At 55.1% G+C, this 18,041-nt stretch overlaps 1 protein-coding gene and 2 long non-coding RNA genes across 6 annotated transcripts; 1 reads left to right on the top strand and 2 right to left on the bottom strand.

The window, feature by feature from the left end:
• Positions 1 to 2,902: 2,902 nt before the first annotated feature.
• On the bottom strand, positions 2,903 to 6,015 carry LOC129736864 (uncharacterized). The gene is made up of 4 exons (XR_008733983.1): positions 5,376 to 6,015; positions 5,230 to 5,280; positions 3,159 to 3,318; positions 2,903 to 3,034 (listed from the first exon to the last, which is right to left on the bottom strand). It is a non-coding gene; the product is annotated as an uncharacterized LOC129736864 (long non-coding RNA).
• LOC129736863 (uncharacterized) lies at positions 3,314 to 8,243 on the top strand. Of its 3 annotated transcripts, none has more exons than XR_008733981.1 (3): positions 3,314 to 4,066; positions 6,172 to 6,293; positions 6,441 to 8,243. It is a non-coding gene; the product is annotated as an uncharacterized LOC129736863 (long non-coding RNA). The 3 variants fall into 3 exon arrangements; XR_008733980.1 differs by having other exon boundaries at positions 6,028 to 6,293; XR_008733982.1 differs by lacking the exon at positions 3,314 to 4,066 and adding an exon at positions 4,217 to 5,134 and having other exon boundaries at positions 6,028 to 6,293.
• On the bottom strand, positions 8,167 to 16,320 carry TLX1 (T cell leukemia homeobox 1). 2 transcript variants are annotated; one of them, XM_055721103.1, is made up of 3 exons: positions 15,153 to 16,320; positions 13,425 to 13,662; positions 8,167 to 9,671 (listed from the first exon to the last, which is right to left on the bottom strand). In XM_055721103.1, exons 1-3 carry the CDS (start codon positions 15,619 to 15,621, stop codon positions 9,449 to 9,451), a joined length of 930 nt encoding a protein of 309 aa, XP_055577078.1. In that variant the 5' UTR covers positions 15,622 to 16,320; the 3' UTR covers positions 8,167 to 9,448. The 2 variants fall into 2 exon arrangements, with proteins under 2 accessions (XP_055577078.1, XP_005437296.2); XM_005437239.2 differs by having other exon boundaries at positions 13,425 to 13,626; positions 15,153 to 16,318.
• Between the last annotated feature and the right edge of the window lie 1,721 nt (positions 16,321 to 18,041).

The following is an 18,041-nucleotide window of genomic DNA, read 5'->3' as shown; positions in this document are numbered from 1 at the left end:
GCTCTCTTCTGCTCCAGGAAAATTCCATTTTGGGCAGGGTGGTGAGGAGGACACAAGCAGGGAAGGCAGAGCTCAGCCTGGCCTTGAGGACAGCCATGGGAGTGGCCAAAATTGGGCCAGAGAGGACAAAAATTGCTAGACAAAGATGATACACACCCCAACAGACTCATCTGAATGCACGCACACACATGCAAGCGCACTCAAGTCCTGTTTGTTTTTTTGAAACCAGTCTAAAAAAAGGAAACAAAGAAGAGAAAGTTCACAGCTGGTAGACCACCCAGAGGATGTTTATCCCAAATTTCAGCATATCATTTTAGATCACATTTTGGCCTCTGCCCTCTGGGCACCATTTCACTACTAAATGCACCGTGGAATAAATGCCAAGTGATGGTGGAACACGAATAATCCCTTCTCAGAGAGAATTACTTTTCTGGTGAATACTGGGGAATAAATGCAGCTTTAAAAAGCAATAACTTGTTAAACAGACACACACACACGAGCAGACCCCATTAAAGTCATTTGATGTGAGCCAGGGAAAAGTGTCTCTAAATCACATAATTATTTTAAAAGATGAAGACACATTTGCTTAAACTGGTTCAAATCACCTTTGGGGAGGGAGGAGGGAAGGTTTGTGTCTGCACCATTAAGTGCTCTGATTTCCTGCAGCTCACCCCAGACTCTTGTTTTAATAGCATTAAACATATGAATATGTGGTAATAAAATACAGGTGGTTTCCTTGAGCTTTATTGACTTCCTATGCCACAAAGAGAAAATCATTGCTTCCTTGTTTATCTGGTTTAGCATTTCTTGGGTTTATATTTCTTCTCTTTTGATGAATGCAGGCAGCTGCTTGGCTGTCCTAGAGAGCTGCTGCAGCCGCCTGCTCTGACCAAAGCACATCCCTCCGTGCTTAAAGGATTCCCAGCGGTTTCACCCCAGTACTTACTGCACCCCATGAGCCAGGAGGCAGGGATGCGTGGCCAGGACACAGATGGAGCCAGACCCCTTGCTCCATGCCTGGCTGGAACTCGGGGATGCGCAGGGGTCTCAGCTTTGTGTCCCCTGCGTGGCTGCGATCCCCGAGCAGCGGTCCTGCGCCCACCCACACCTGCCATCCCGGCGCTGTCCAGCCCACCCACCCATCACACAAAGCATCAGAGATGGGACATCCCATGGAAAGTCTCACTTCTAAATCCCGGCGGGGAATGCTGAGTCCAGGGGAATCCATCCCCTGCGTGTCTCAGGGCTGGCTTTCCCCGAGACCCTTCGGGGAACACGTTGTGGCCCGAAGGACACACCCGGCGCTAGGCTTGGTCGCCCTTCTCCCATCCTGAGTCCCCTCCCCACGGCTGGCCTGGGGCTCGGCACCCCCACGTAGCTGGGGCGGGGGACGCCGTGCCGCCCGTACCGGGGGGGGCCGCGGGGGGCGGTGCCGGGCGCTCTCTGGCCGCGAGGTGGCGCTCGCTGCCCGCCGCTGGCAGCCGCTCTCCCGGCACAGCGGCGGGCGCTCCCCGGTCCTGCCGGTCTCACCCAGCCGCGGGCGGTCGCACCTGGCGGGGGAGGTGGCCACCGGGACACCGTGTCACTCCAGCTGGTGTGCAGCGTCCTGCGGCTCAGGCCAGCTCTGCAGGCCACGGTGCACCAGGTTCACCTGTGGAGGGGTGGTGCCACATGTGCTGGGGGTACCCATAGCTTTGGCCCCTGTTTGTCTCAAGGCACTTGGGTGAGGGGTTACGTTGCCCTAGACACCATCTTTTGGGGGAAACCAGACAGCCAAGTGCCCCTCTCTCCACCCACTGCAGAGAGGCCTGAGGTCCCCTGGCTCCCATCCAGAAAACATCCCTAGGCACTTAAAGGCAAACAAGGGAGGATGTGTGCTGAGACTGAAATGGGAAGGGAGGCTGCATGAGGAAGGAAAGAAGGACGGTGGGGTCAGAGCCATGCAAGGCAGCACCTGTAGCCCTGCTAGGGAATACTCACCCGTCCCCACTACACCATCTCTTGTATGGGAGGTCTTCACCCCTCATCCCACCAAGGCCAGTTTGGGCTGAGCCATCAGCCACAGTTTCCTCTGGGAAGGACTGGAGTCAGGATCTAACTCCTGTGATCCCACTTGTTGGCAGGGGTGAGAAACAGGCTCCCAAAACGCAGGAGATGTTCAGCAACAGGACACTGTCCCTCACTGCTCACCTCCCTTGGCAGCACCTGCAGCCACAAGCTCTCTCAGGAAACCCTTTCTGCCGTATGACCTTACAGGTGTGTCTGCCTGGCCCTGGGCTCTCCCTGCCACAGCTGCCGTGTGTTTCCTCAGGGGCTGGCACACACACGTGCACCCTGGGGTCCCAGTGCAGGCTCTGCGCTCCCTCACCCAACTGCTACAAGTCCTGCTTCTGCCCATGGTATGTGGTACAGCTCTGCTCAAGGCTGTATGTACCCCCAGATCCTCAAAGGACCAGGCCTGGAGGGAGACTGCATGAGAAAGGTTGTGGGTCCACCGATAGATTCCTCTTGCCTCGCTCCCTGGAGAGGACACTCCACTCTGCATCCTACCTTCTGCCTCTGGACACAGTGGTATGAGCCACGGCCAAGGCAGGTTTCAAACCTGTCATAACAACTGATAAGGTTTCAACATTTGTTTCACTCCATCCTGAAATGAAAGCCAGATCTCTCCAAGCATTTCCGTGAGGACGGGGGGCAGTGGGGAGTGCCGTCTCCACAGATCCCTCACTTGCCTCTGCGAGTGGCCGTGTTGGTAGGCGGGATGCCCAGAACACACCTCTGTGGTTGTGGGGTCCCTCCAATGGCAGGAGAGCACAGCCTGGCAGTGGCAGAAACCCAACAGTGTTGCAAATGCATATAAAACTTCCCGGAGCTTAATCCTGGAAGGAGGGCAGTGCCCTGGGTACGGCCCAGCAGCTACTGCCATGCTCCACGCCTGTGTCACCAGGGGATGCAGTAGCCGGGACATGCATTTCAGCAGCATTCTCATGATGTGACATCTCCAGACCCTGTGAGCCCCTCCAGCACGTGCCACCTGCAGCAGGGCCAGACAAGCCAGGTATAGACCCTGCTGGGGGGCAGCCCTCCTCTGCCCAGCCCAGGCTCCCACTGGACCAGGACCCTAAATCCCAGCTGCCCCTCATTGCTCACCCCCATACCCCACAGGCCTGCAGAGACTTGGTGCCTTTTCTCTGCAGTTTTCAAAACAGCATTCTTCTGGTACATCATGGCTCCCAGGGACCTGCTGGCATTTGTCCTCTTGTCCTCGAGCCTGGCCTCAGAGGACCCTCTCTTCTCCCCCAGGCTCTCAGGGCTCTCCTGTGAAAACAGCCAGATCAGCTGTGGAGGCTTTTACCCCTGGAGATCGAGAGCTGTGCAGAGGCCTGGCCACAACTCAATGCACTTGTGCTCGCTTGCTCATGATGCCCCCGAGCAAGCCTCCTCCCCTTTTTCTTCCCCCCACCTCTGCCTCCTTTTTCCCCTTTGCCACTTTCCATGGGGAGATCTTGGGGTCAAGCCCTGCCTCTCAGCACATTTAGGGCCAATAAACCAGATAGCCCAGGTTTGGTCTTACTCCCACTGACCACCAGCATTGCAAACCAAGTGCTTTCTAGATGAAAGCCCAGAGAGGAAGAGTCTCACCAGACCTGACGTGCCCAAAAGCCAGGCATCAGCAACAGCAGGTATCAATAGCAAAACAAAGCAACTTTCCAAAAAATTCCTCTTGCTGAGACAGGAAAGCCCCTGGAAAACAGAGCTTTTCTCCATGTTTTCATCTATCCCCATCTTTGTACTCCTTCCCAACTGTAGTTAAAAACAGTATGTATTGATTGATATTTTTTAATCGCTGCTTTGTTATTTTTAGGCGGCTGCAGTCTAGGAAAGACAGACAGTTAACCGCAGCTCTCAGACCAGCGGGTTTACATTCTTTGCAGGCAACGACAAAACGAGTTCTCTCAAGCCTGGCTCCTTCCTCCTTAAAAACTGGAGCGGGGACTCCCCATCTATTTCTGCTCATTTTATTTTTGCTTCAGAAGCAGCAAGGCAAAAGGCAGCTGAGCTGAAGGTAAGTGCTGAATTTCCAGCCCCAAGGAAGCGCAAGGCAGGGGTTTGCAGCTCTCTGCAAAGGGGATCCGCACAGCTTCGGCGTGCTGGAGGCTGGCGTGTAATTTGGAGTTACACAGCTAAAAGCTGCCAGAGTCAGCCCTGTGCTTACCACAGCTAGCTGCAAAAAAAACCAAAAAAGGAAGCCAGAAATTAATTTCTAGACTTGGAAAATCAAGATTTTTTCATTGCCTTCAGAAAAAAAAAAAATCTCTTTCAGTACACTTTTAAGTTTGATTTGAATAAGCGTATAGAATCTATTTTCAACTACCAAAACAACAAGGAGTTTCTTTCTATTTGGTGGAAGGGAATAGGGGCAAAGAACCTCTGTCCTAATCTTGGACAAGCACTGACACACCAGGAAAATTTCCTACTGTAACGAAGGCAAAAATAACGATAACAATAATTTAAAAAAAATAAATATCAAAGTCCTGGCTAGCTTCAGAAATAAAAGATATACAAAACCAGAGACAATTTGGTTTGACTGCAGCAGAAGCTTGTGATAATGTATAGCTTTGCATACTTTTCTTCTTCCCTTAATATTGTTTTTTTTAAAAAAAAATTTAAATCTAGTTTTTCTTCACAAATTAAGACCTTTTCATTTAGAAACTTTCCACCCAGGATATTTTGATAATTCCAAATCTTATTTCACAAATGTTTTTCAAGTAAGCGGCCGTCAAAGCTCACTGTTGCACAAAGAAATCAGTGTCACTCAGCCAGTCTGCTTCTGGCAGGGAGAAAAAAAAAAAGATTAATTCAAAAAGTTCCAGCTGTCCCAGAAGCCCAGACAGGGCTGGCTTTTTCCTGTAACCAAAACAGTTTTCAGCAAAGCCATTTCCAGTTTTTTCAGTAAATGGGCTTGTGTTTTGTACCCCATCTCGCCCACGGCAGTGAGGAGGGGGCTGCCCTCCGCGGCGCTGGGCTCCCGCTGGCGCCGTGCTGAGGCAGCAGCCCCAGGTTTAAGCTTCATTTTTGATGCGTTGGTTACTTAGGAGCACATCCAAAAATACTGATCTACAGCCTTGGTGAGGTAAGGAAAATGATCCTATATATGGGTGTTAGTGGGGTCGTAGCCTCCTTTTATTATCAATTATACAAACCATATTCAACGACACATATGCTCACCTAGGTCTTCCTCCAGCAAGTGCTGCATACAGGTGACTCTCGCAGATGCTGCTGCAGGAAAAATGGAATTAAGCACACAACGAATGCCCTGTAGATGAGATAACACAGCCCAAGAAAAGCTGCATGGGATCTTTACAAGTACTTACCAGAAATTGGGGCATGCAAGTACTGCAAGGGGCCAAATGGACTGGCCTGTGCCCAGGAAACAGGCAGGAGGCTCCAGCAAAGACCCTTCAGTCTTTCCGTGGGCCCATCCCTCTGCAGAGATAAACCAACTGATCTTCGTTTGGATGAGTCACGTGCTTAACTAATTGGCTAAATGGGGGCCAGACCTCTGGTTCCTCCTGCCCACATAGTTTGCTGAGCTGGGACCAAACCCAGACAACCGCAGCCTGTCCAGCTGGGCTTCGTCTCTTCCAGCTCCACACAGATGTTCAATACTCTGCTTGCTTATGCAAAGATGGTGCTTTTTCTCCCCCCCAGATTTTGCCCTCAAATTCTCAGCACATCCATAGCCAACCCAACATGATCGATAGCTCTTGATCCCTGGTGGCAATAGAAGTGTGCAAGCCCACGGCACGCTCTGGCGATGCCCGTGTGCCCTTCGTGCCCGCTTTCCCGTGCCAGCCCATGTTCATTTTACTTTGGTCTATATTTCCTAAATACAGGCGAACAGTGGGAAAACATTTCTTCCTAAGTCACATTTCACATTTGGGATTTGCTGCAATTTGAGATAGAGGGAAGGGGGAAATGACTTTCAAGGCATCTTAATTCAATTTTATTCCTGTTCCCAAATAGGTATAATACAAAAAATTAAATCAGCCTTCAACGTGGTATGGATGGCCCCAGGATACGGCTGAGGTGATGTCAGTCTACAAAACATATCGTTATGTGTCATCATTTCATGTCATTGCTTACTGATTTAATTCCATCATATTTCAGGCAACTTTTATTGTCCAGATACAGATCATCATATTAATAACTGGAAGCACATATGCAGATATCAAGAACATCTCCTGCCACTAAGCCAATTTTTAAAATGAATCCAAGAGAAATATTTTAAGGTAAACCCCTTCTAGAAGCAAATCTTTCCAGGGACAAAAAAGACCAGAAGAGTATTTTTCTGGTTCCAATGTTACATTGTTATTATATTGTTGTTTATATCAATTTTTCTTTTTTTTTTCTTTCTGCCTTTTTTTTTTTTTTAACAGGAAAGATTGATAAGAAAAGGAGGAAGCCAACAGTTTCAAGAACAAGGTGTAGCTAAATATTGTATCTAAACACATACCCTCGAATGTGCATTATCATACATTCAACTTCACCAGGGAACATTTTGGAGTATGAACTGAATAATGTGGATATTATAAAATAGCTGTCTTGGAATTAAATTTTACAATATTGATGTGTCATAATAATAAAACAGAAAACACTTTTAATATCAGCAGTGAGCTCTATCATCCTTTTTTATTATTATTTTGTGGTTGGTGCTTTTTCCTACGCAGAAACCTTGAAAACAAAAATATACACTGCAACAAACTGTAAACCATTAAAGATTTGTACACAGCAATACCTCCTGAAGGAGGAAGCCCTAACCCCAGCATTATCTTTGTAGCCAAAGTTGGGCACATATTAAGTAATTAGCTTAACCATCACCTAAAAAACTGACCGTAGTACAAAACAATTCAAACACAAGACATGTGGAAATGTATCTTGGAAAAAAATACAAGGTGTTTTATTTTAGCAGTTTTTGAGGGGTAATCAAGTGTCTTTTAAAGATGTCTCCAAAAGTGCATGTTCTCCGTGTTTACTTCTTTTCCTGTGTTTTATCTTTTTTTTTTTTCTTTTTCCATTTCTTGTCTCTATCGCTGCAAATATTTCTCTGTGTTCACTTATGCATTGGACTGCAGGATGGGAAAATCTTGCAGCAACATAAATATTCAGCCCAGTCCTGCAGTAATAGCTTTTGATCCCTGGCAGCGTTGCGGGTGATAGAGGTGTGCACAACCATGGTGTGTGCACAACCATCCTGCAGTAATCGATTTTGGATAAAGCAACCTATTCATACGCTCCCTTAACAAGCTCCCCAGCATGCTGCACCCAGAGAACCTGTCTTCCAGGAGCGCTATCAACCGCCAGGTATCAAAGGCTCGAGGAATATTGTCTCACACATCCCACAGGCAGCCTGGACCCCCTCAGGGGGTCCCTGTCAGGGGCTTGTGGCTGGCCACCCTCTTCAGCCCTCTCCTCCAACATCCTTTACCCAGTAATCCCCAGTGCTGGAAGGAAACGCCAGGCTGAAGTCAGCCCAGCTTCCCTGACCATAAGCCTGGGAGTGTCCCCCTAGGAAACCAACAGGAGTTTTCCCACCAGTTTGATTTTCCTCTGAGAAAGGCTTGCCTAGCCGGGGACAATGTCCTCAAGTAAGGCTGAGCGCGAACGAAAAACATGGTGCCTAGAATAATTCCCTGCAAGGTTATCTCTAAAATGTACTCTTGCTTATTTTTTTATATTCAGATTCCCCTTTCCATACAAACTTTCAGACATTAATATCTCTAGACATCCCCCCTCAGCCCAGACGAGACCCTGCTCCAATCTCTTATTCAAGAAATTATTTAACATGAGCTTAAGGCTGAGCCCCTGTGCAATTCCTCCTACCCTCAGTGAGCCCCCCAGAAGGGCGTCAATTAAAGCAGGTGATAAATGCACTGCTGGGTTGAACCCTAAAAATGTTTACAGGATCAGGTATTAAAATACAGAACATTACCCCTGGAGCTTCCAAAGCCAAGTGAACCTGAGCAAGTCAAATGGAAATGCTAAATCTATTTTCACTTTAAAAAAATAGCAGAGGCTTCAGAAGTAGTTGTGATATAGTCTCCTCTCGGGGAACTAATAGACAGGGAAGAGCAAGGCTTTAAATGATTTATTCAGTACCCTGGAGATTTTTTTTCTTTTTATTTTCCTTTTCGTTTCCACATAAATTACACAAGCACTTTATAAAATGAATACACATAAAACGCCTTATAAGTGCATAACTTAAAAAAACCAAATGAACGAATGCCTTTAAAAATCTCACTGAAAATAGGTTTTCTGATTGCTTGTTTGTACTTGCTGCTTTAAATTGGCAGTGCTGTTTTAGATTATAAGTAACTGAAAAATATATACTGTATATATATATCTATATATTCCTGGCATTTGCTATAAGAAGTGCTTTGTTTAATTGTGTCTCATTCCCTTGGTACAATTGAAGAATCAACTAAGTTAAACGGTTGAGAGTGAAATTGATTTTTTGCTGTCAGGAACTGCCTTCTAAAGGGAAACAGGTAAAATAAAACATTGGACAATATTTTGCAAATGATATGGAAATAATCCATGGAAAGAAACTGCATTACCCCCACAAACTGCCACCAAGGTCTTCTCATTATTAAAATACACGCTGATGGGCACGGAGTCTGTGGCAGCCGGGGACAGTTTGGGCTCTTCATACAATTGAGATATCATATTTACCATCCTCAGGAGTCTGTCAGATCCTTCTCTTATTCCCCCCTTGCAAGAAAAAATTAATGAAAAAGGGGAGGAGAGACGGCGAGGTGAGATCTGAAGGGTTCCCATCTGGCGCAAGCAGAAATTGCTGCTGTTTCCTCCATTTGTTGCATCCCCGAATGTCTCCTGCGCGGACAACCCAAGGAGGCTCACAGCAGGGATGTGATTTCCAGGGAGCCTCCTCCTTTTGTTTCAAGCCATCAATCCAAAGTATACATATATATATATATATATATATAAACGCTTTATATATATACATATACGGATATATAAGGGTAACCCCAGGCTTTGCACTGCTGCCAGCATAATCCAAAGGAAGTTTTCTCTCCCTGAGCTGGGCAAACGCTGGCAGCCGTGTCTGTCAGGGCTGGGCTTTTGTCTGGCAGCACGTCAGCAACTTCATGGTCGGCGCTGGAGACTTTCAAGAGAACAAAAGGGTTGGGGGGAGGCGAGACACCACCGCTGCTCCAGCAACCCCACAGGCAGGGAGAGTTTTTGGGGTGGTTTCCCTTCCATTCAGTCCTTGTGGAGGGTTTCCCCAGCTGGACGTGTGGGATGCACATGTGGCTGGAGGACCATTGGGTGCCAGCCTTCCCCGGGGAGAAACAGGGATGTCTCGTGGCCCCCCGGGGACAGCCCCACCGGCAGAAGGTGCACGTGCCGCCGGCGGGTGCCAGCCTTATTCGCAAGCAGAGGCGACGGTGGTGACACTGGTGATCTTGGTGGAGTCGTCAGACCAAGGCTGGAGGTTCTGGAGGGCGAAGAGAGAGGAGTTGTGGACGCAGATGGGGTCGGCTTGGATGGGCTGGTTGATGGTTTTTTGGAAGGCCTCCTGCTGCAGCTGCATGAGGATGCGGTTCGCTTGCTGCCGCTCAGCCTCCCGCTCCTCTGCTGTCTGCCTCCTAGGAGAGAGGGAGCGGTTAGGGGGGCTGGGGGGGGGCAAAGGAGGGGTATCTCTGGAGAGAATAGGTTGTGCTGGGTGCTCAGGGCTGGGGCAGTGTAGGAGAGGGTGCTAGCCACAATGTGGTTCCACATCCCCTGCACAAAGTGCCAATAAATCCCATATACTGAGGCTGTCTATCTTACTGGCCCCAGCAAAAATTGCTCCGATCAAGGAGAGCCAGGAGCAGTCTGTGGGGAAAATCTAAGCAGAGCCAAAACACCCAAAGAGGCACACAACAGGGCTGCAAAAGGTGCAATCCCCTGCAAACGTGCTCTGTGACCAGCAGCTAGAGCCAAGTGCACAATGTCCCAGCGAGGAACACAGGGCAGGTGCGAGGTGAGACTTCACTGACTGGCAGTGCCACGTGGCTGGGAGGTGGGCAACAACATCCTGGGCACCCCCTTCCCAGCACCCAGGTCTGCCATCTCCTCTGCTGGGCTGTGGCAGTCAGCTGCCAAGAGGCTGCATGAAGGCAACAACATACCCATGGCAGGCGGGACAAAAATCAGCAAAACATCAGCTAAACACTAAAACCACATTTTTAGCAGTGAGAAGAATCAAAGCTCAGAATAAACCGTCCGGGCAGGGTGAAGGAGGATATTTTGAAGAACAGGTTGGACATACACTTGTCTGGAATGGCACTAGCAGAGCTGATCCTGCCAAGGGGGGGAACTAGGGAGCCTGCAGGCACCCTTTCCAGCGCTGGTAGGGTCTCAGCTCTGGGCTGCCTGGGAGGAGGGGATGGGATAGGTAGAAATGGCCTGAATATAAATCCACAATGAAAATCCCACACACCCCTTGCTTGGATGGTGGGTCAGTCTAGAGGCTGCAGCCTGCAGTCACCTCTGCTTTTACTGGTGAACATCACCTGGCACCTCCAGTGACACTGCTGGGAAAACCTGGGAGCAGCTCACAGTGCCAGTTCCAGGATGACTGCCAAAGCACACCCTCCCTCCCTTACACCCCCAGGCCCGGCTGACACTCCCCCAGCAGCTTCAGTGGATCAGTGACAGGGGAAACAGCAGCTTTTTAATGTAGCAACTTGGGGGTGTGGGATGTCTCATCTTCTTGGGCTGTGGGGATTGGAAGTGGCAGCTCCAAGCTCCACGATGACATCTCAGAGCACAGGGCAGAGGGACCCTGGCTCCCCACCGGGAAGCGGACGAGGGCTGGATGGGTGATGGGCCTCCAGGGCACCCGAGGGCTGGATGGGTGATGGGCCTCCAGGGCACCCAACCCTCCAGGCGTGCAGCCAGGGTTCCCGCCTGTCCTGGGCAGGTAGCTCGGGGCTCAGTCCCTGCTCTAATCACTGTGTCAACACTTCACGTCAGACATCCCGGGAAGAGGGGTGTCGGAGCAGCACCCGCCCTCCCCACGCAGCCGGGAGCGGCTCCCTCTCTGCCTCGATGAATATTTAATGACTCCCTGCACAATGAAGAGATGCTCCAGGAGGAGGGAGGGAGCCCCACATCCAGGGCAGTCAGGAGCGCAATGGCTGTGATCACCCAGCTCCCAAATATCTTCCTGCTCCAGCCAGCTGGCATCTTCATGCATTCATGCCTGGCTGGGATTTGCAGGTTCAAATCTGCCTGGAAGGAACTGAACCTTGATGCCCATGTCCCAAGCAAGAGCCCAGATTTGGGGAGGGGATCATACAGCCACCTCACTCCAGCAGCAACACTCAGGCAAGGGGCAGAGGCAAGACTGTCCCCGTGCTAGCCTGCATTTATTTAAGCAGTTAAATCCATCAGAGGGCTTAAAGCAACACTCCTTCTCTCAGATACTCCCTGCTGCCTAGTTCAGACTGTGCCTGCAAGCAGCTCCTTCCAGCACCCAGTGCTCCAGGGTGCTCAGAGCCCACCAGCCTGTGCAGGGGCCCAGGGCGGTGAGCTGGGCGTGCTGTCAGCCAGGGGCACCCACCTCTCCATCGCAACACCCAGCAGGCAGGGATGCAAACAAGCCGAGCTTACAAGTTTGTCTCTCCGGCTCAAGCCAGTGGGGATTCTCCCATGCCTAATACTACGACTGAGGTCAGGCTGCAGCCTTTCCCTTCGGCAGAATCAGGATTTTGTTTCTCTTTACCCAGCTATTTTTTACGAAACATATGAATAGGTTTGTATCCTCTGCCAAAGGGGGTTGAACTTAGCCAACAGACGCAAGGAGTACTGACAGATGGATTTGCCTCACTTCCTTAGGAAACCAGGTTAGAAGACATAGCTGACCCCGTTGTGCAGGCCAGGGCAGGACTGTTCCTCCTGCAGGACTCTGCTCCTGGCCAACAGAGATCAATCCAGCTAGAGACTTCCTGGCGCTTGGGGAGCTGCTCTACCATGGGCTTTTTAGGGAAGGGCATGCTGAGGGTGGCGATTGACCCACACCCTTGGTTTCAAGTTCCTTGTCCCCCATTTCTTACCCAACCCCAGCATCTCCAGGCAACCACTGTCCCATTCACCCTCGGGAAGACTCTGGGGAAGCCCGTGTCCCCTTGCCTTGAAGCTCCTGCCTGCCTGTGCACCCTTTCCCCTGACCTGCCAGCGGAGCTGCCCCTTGCCCAGCTCCCCCCCGGCCCCTCGAAGGGCGCCTGCCCCCAGCCCGGGGCAGGGCAGGGGATGTTCCCTGGACCGGGGAGCCTCCCCCGGGGACACCCCGGCAAGCTGCAGCCTGGGAAGGGCAGGGTCACGGTGTCGGAGCCTGCCAGGCTCCGTGTGAGCCCGGCCTCCTCTTCCTCTCCTGCCCGGCTCTACCGACACGCCCGGCAGGAGAACACAAAGCCGGCACTTTGGCAAAGCGGTGCCGAAGGCCCGCGGGGGTGGAAATCTTGGCGTTACGCGGAGCCCGACATCCCGGCAGCCCGGGCGCGGGATCCGGCCCCAGTCGCACTCCCACGCCGCGGTGCGGCCCTGCCCCGGCGCCGGAGGGTCCCGCTGCCCCCCGGCCGCCACCCTCCGCACCCCGAGCGCCAGCCCCCCTGGGGCCCGCAGCCGCCCCGGAGGCCCCGACGGGCCGGGCCGGGGGCTCCCGCACGCTGCCGCCGGGGAATGAGGCGCTGGAGCTGTTGCACCCACCAGTGACAACGACTGCACACACCACACATCAGCCCCGCGCACACAGCACACACAGACCACAGTGCACATGTGTATGCACACACGCATTCATGCACACCTGCTTGCATGCAGACCCGATGCGCTCACCCCGCATACACATGGAATGCACACTGCTGCACGCACAGTGCACACACATCCGTATGCAGCTGTCGCAGTTTGCATGCACACCCCCATGCACACTCAGGCACAAGCACCCACGCATACACCCCCCTGCGCACATGGCCTTCACACAAAGGCATTCACACACACTGTGCAGAGTTACACATGCATGCCCTGCTTGCACAGGCATATGCAGGTGTACGCACACTCATACAGACCGCATGCATGCACACGCACGGGCATGTGCACACACGGCCTACACACACCACACGCATATTTGTATCCACAGCCACTGCACGCACACACACTGCTCTGTGTGCACACACGCATTTGCACGCATGTGTACACACACATTCACATTCACACACACATGTGGCTCACCCATATGTGCACTCACAGGGCACACACCCCCACACGCAGCCACCAATGCCCCTGGCAGAGCCGGTGGCTGCCAGGCCTGCTGCCCCAGCACCTGCCCCCCGGGTCCGCCGAGCCCCCCAGTCCCTCACCTCCATTTGGTGCGCCGGTTCTGGAACCAGGTCTTCACCTGGGCGTCCGTCATCTTGAGGGCCTTGGCCAGGGCAGCGCGCTCAGCCGAGGCCAGGTACTTCTGCCGGTGGAAGCGCTTCTCCAGCTCGCAGATCTGCAGTCGGGTGAAGGAGGTGCGCGGCTTCTTCTTCTTGGGGGGCGTGCGGTTCTGGTAGGGGTGACCTATACGGCGTGTTACAGTGAAGGGTGAGAGGGCCACTGGGGGGGACACGGGAGGAGGGGGGATGAGAGGCAAAGAAGCAAGCAGCAACACATCAGCAGAGGGGCTCCGGCTCCCGGGCGATGGGCTTGGGGACCCCCCCGCGGCCAAGCCGCCGCTTCCCCGCCGGCACCCGCGCACGGGCTGCAAAAACGCGGCGGCGGCGGCTCCTTCCCCGGGCGCTGCAGCCCCACGCCGGCCCCGCTCGCCTTTGGCAGCGGGGAAGGCGGCCACCGGCCCGGCGAGGTGCCCGGCGGCGGGGCCAGCAGCTGCAGCCGGTCCTGGCGCCGGGACTCCGTTTAATTTCGTTCGGGCGCGGCGGTAACCCCGCTGTCCTCGGCCCCGGCGTTTCGTAGGCGGGAAATAACTTCCCGGGCTGGAAACAGGAGCTGCGATTCGTTGTGTGTTTGGGGTTTTTTTTAATATTTTGGGGTTTTCTTTCCCCTACCCATGAAAAAGTAATTGGGGAAAACTCCTGGCCAGGCCAGGAAAGGGGTAAGTGAAACTCAGCCCGGTGCCTGCCAGGAGAACGGCCCGTTTGCCCGCCCGCCGCCGTGCCCGAGCCCAGCGCCACTGGGTCCAAATTAAACGTGAACTTCCAAAAATCGGGCCTCGGCTTCTGCCCCCGGGAAGAGGAGCTGGTGCGGGCGCTGCTGGAGCGGGGCTGATTTTTTTCCCCGTCTCCATTTCGTTGCTTTTCTTGTTACTGTTTTTATTTTCGTTGTTCGAGTTTTTGCTTTGTTAGCGCCGAAAGACGAGCCCAGATACACCTGGAAACGGCGGCGGGTCCAGAAGAAGCTCCAGCCCGAGCCCGGCTCTGCTGGGGGCTGCAAAATGTCCCTTTTTTGGGGGGGGAAGGCTGAAACGAAACCCGCAGCCGGGGAAAACCATTCCGGTTACGGTGCGCACGGGAAAGCGGCCAGCAACGGGCCGGCCTTCCCGGGCGAGCTCGGGCCGAGGCCGCCGGGCTCCCCTCCCGCCGGTCCGGGCTGTGCCCCCGAAATAACCCGCTGTTCGGAAGGAAACTTTCCCCGGCTGCTGGATCCAGCGGCGGGGAGCGGGCAGCGGAGCCCAGGGCTTGCGGGAGGTGTGTGGAGTTTGCCATCCCGCTTCCTGCCTGCCCGCCTTTCCCAAGCCTGATCCCGGGGTGGGGGGGAAGAAAAAAAAGAAAACACCACTACAAGAAAAACCCACAAAACCCCCCCAAAAAGCCAAACCAACAACAAGAAAGCCCCCGGAAACCAAAACAAAAAAAAACCCCAAACCAATAGACTTAGGGGGGACTGAATGCGCCTGATTTTCCACCCCTTCTTGCTTCTGGCCTCCTCCAAGATCGACTTCCCAGGGCGATCCGGGCCGCTTTCTCCACCCGAGGCCGGATCCTGCTTTCCCCGGCGGGCGCCGGCTGCCGCGCCAAGGCCGAGCGGCGGGGAATGGAGCGGGGCAGCAGGAGAAGGGAGGGAAGGGGGGTCCCGGTGGCCCGACTCACCTGTGAATCTGTCTTTTGTGTACCGCCTGTTGCTCTCCATCCAGGGAAAGGTGAGCCCCGTGAGACTGTTCATGCCGTTCACCGCCGGCACGGCGGCGGAGAGGGGCTGGTGCACGCCGCCGGCCACCGGGCGATGGGCCGGGACGCGGATCACCCCCCCGGCCGAGCTCAAGGTGTTGCCGTTCATGCTCACCGCCATGTTCACGTTGTAGGAGCCGGGCAGGCCGCCCATGCTGCAGGAGGTGCCGGTGTAGGCGCCGGCCGCGCCGCCGCTCGCCCCGTAGCCACCCGTGACCGTATTGTAGGCGCTGCCCACGATGCAGCCCAGCCCGTAATCCGCCGAGTCCTGCAGCCGCGGGTGCGACACCATGCAGCTGCCCGGCTCCGACGTGTTGAGGATCTGGTCGATGCCGAAGCTGATGGGCTCGGCTTGGCCTTGGTGCAGGTGGTGAGCACCGAGGTGCTCCATGCCGCCGCCAGGGAGCCGCCGCCCGGCCCCGGCAGGGGAGCCGCGCACAACGCCCCGGGGCACCGGGGCCGGACCCGCTCTCCGGGCAGGGCAGCAGAGCCCCGCACCGCCCCGCAGCACGGCAGCGGCACGCAACGGGGCCGCGCACAGCCGGGACGCGCCGGCTACGCGCTGAGTCCCATGGCACGGCAGCCGCGCAGCCCGGGACACGCCAGCAGAGCCGCGCACAGCCGGGACGCGGCAGCTACGCGCTCAGCCCCAGGACCCAACACCAGAGCCATGCACAGCCCTGGCACAGGAGCTGAGCCACCCCGCAGCCCAGCGCACCCCAGCCGTGCCCGGCCGAGGCACAGGAGCTGCACAGCGGGGACAGCCGCGCCACGCACACCCACCGCACCCAACAGCCTCCAGCAGCACAGCCGCAACACCCGCGCACGCTGGTCCCGCTCCGGTGAGACCCAGCGCTCCCACGCCACCGAGACACAACGGCCCCAAGGCAGGAGCCGCTCACCCGAGACACAGACACAGACACATACACACACACACACAGGTGCCCCGGGGACCCCTTGCCGCCGCGGGCGGTGGGAGCCGAGAGCCCCGCGGAGCGGCGCGGAGCGCGGCGGAGTGCGAGTGCGAGCGCCCCGCCGCCCCGCTTGCCCATCAATCACGCTACCCAAGGCCTGCTGCTCCCAGGCCCTCACTCTCCATTGGCTGGATGCTGAAAGGAGCCGAGTGAATGACAGCAGAGAAGAGCACACGAAAAAAGGAGTTTTTTCTTCCCCAGCTCCCCCTCGCCACCCCCCCCACCCAAAAAAAGAAATCACCACCCGGCTCGGCCTTATAAAGGCAGCGCTGGGTGCGCGCCGCGCTCTGGGGCGGGTGAAGGAGCAGCAGGTACCCGGCAATGGAGGGGGACGTTTTGTCCCGGAGTTTGTGGCCTTGGGCTGCTGGGCAGGGGGGGTTCTGGCTGCCAGTCCCGGTGGGGAGGTCGGGCCCTGGGCCATTGATCAGATGGTCCCGTGGGATCGCCTCCTGGAGAGGTCCTAGACCAGCCGTGCCCCCTTTCCCGGGGGGGTGTTCTCCATTTCAAAAGTTAGCACCGCTCGGTCAGGAGGGCCGTGGAGGGGTTATCATGGGAGGAAGCGACGAGTGCCTGGGGCACACCTCCCCCCCGGAGAACCGGGGCTCCTTCCCGCTGGACGAGGCCCGGCCCCAGCTGTTCCCCCCGGGGCAGCGGCGCGCACCGCGGCGGGGCGAGGGCTGAACGGGCACCGGCTGCTGGTGCCCGCGCCCCCACCCCCGCCCGCGACTGCCTGCGGGGATATCAATGTTTTCGTTATAAAGAAATAAATAATCATTTAAAAAATTGCAAGTCGCTGCCGTAATCCGATGCAAAACTTGTTTTGGCCCTGGCCCGTCGGTGCTGCGGCTCCGTGCAGCCGGGCGGGGGGCAAAGCCGCCGGTGCAGCCGGGGCATGGCCGGCTCCTGCCCCCTCACTGCTTCCGACTGGCTCTGCCACCGTGGCTCCATGCTCCCGGCACCGGCGTTGAGGGTTTCCCGGCTGGTTTGTGCTCTGCCAGCACCGAGCAGCCCGCTCCATCCTCCTCACTCCGGGCTGGGGCCGGCCCGACAGGCCCCCTCCTCCCTGGCTAGGCCAAACACCCCCCTCTATGTCTTCAGTGTGCCAGTGGTTTAGTGCCCACGGGGGGGACCATGGGGGTCCCGCAAGACAGCCCACTCTGGGGCATCCCCTATGCAATACAAATGCACCGGCATAGCCAGTCGTGCCTGTGTGCTCAGGTACACCTCACAGCCACAGCTATCATCCTATCTACATCCTCACACACACCTGCTCACACGGCCTCACCCTCACAAAGATGCACACACACTCACCAACACCCTCAAGAGCTGACAGGCACCCACACAGTCCCACACATCTGCTTGCACACGCACTTACATTTGTGCGCATTTACTCACATGCCCCCTCATTCTCACAGACCCTCACAGCCTTCCCTGCACCCACACAAATTCACACACATGTTCTTGCTCACACCTTCACAACTGCACACATTCACACAGCACATTCGCCCCTACGACAGGCATTAAGGCACCCCTGTACCTCTGCATTCAGACACACCAAGACCCACACACGCTGACACACCAGTGCTTGTGAGTTCTTGCCACCCTCACCCCAGCCACAACCCTGCTGTGACACTCCAAGACCCACCACTGTCACCACACCCACCACCACAGCCCCATGCTGGGGAAGCTGGGGAGGCACAAGTGGTGGCAGCAGCTCACACCACCCCTCGGCTCCATGCCCACCCGGTGCCCAGTGCCTGGCCAGCCTGCTCCCCCTCCACGGCCCAGCCCTGCCTGCCCGCCGGGGTCGGGTTTCCCCCCCCTCCCCATACCTGCC

The sequence above is a fragment of the Falco cherrug genome, chromosome 9, assembly GCF_023634085.1.
Source record: "Falco cherrug isolate bFalChe1 chromosome 9, bFalChe1.pri, whole genome shotgun sequence".
Taxonomy (NCBI): Eukaryota; Metazoa; Chordata; class Aves; order Falconiformes; family Falconidae; genus Falco; species Falco cherrug.
The sequence above is the reverse complement of the archived record's forward strand: the minus strand, read 5'-3'. Positions and strand labels throughout refer to the sequence as shown.

Excerpts from the sequence above, each read along its gene's own strand:
- TLX1 (XM_055721103.1), bottom strand. The coding sequence starts at position 15,621 with ATGGAGCACCTCGGTGCTCACCACCTGCACCAAGGCCAAGCCGAGCCC. Across the intron at positions 13,663-15,152 it reads CACAAAAGACAGATTCACAG|TGGCCCTCTCACCCTTCACT; the intron begins GTGAGTCGGGCC and ends TGTCCCCCCCAG. Across the intron at positions 9,672-13,424 it reads AACCGGCGCACCAAATGGAG|GAGGCAGACAGCAGAGGAGC; the intron begins GTGAGGGACTGG and ends CCTCTCTCCTAG.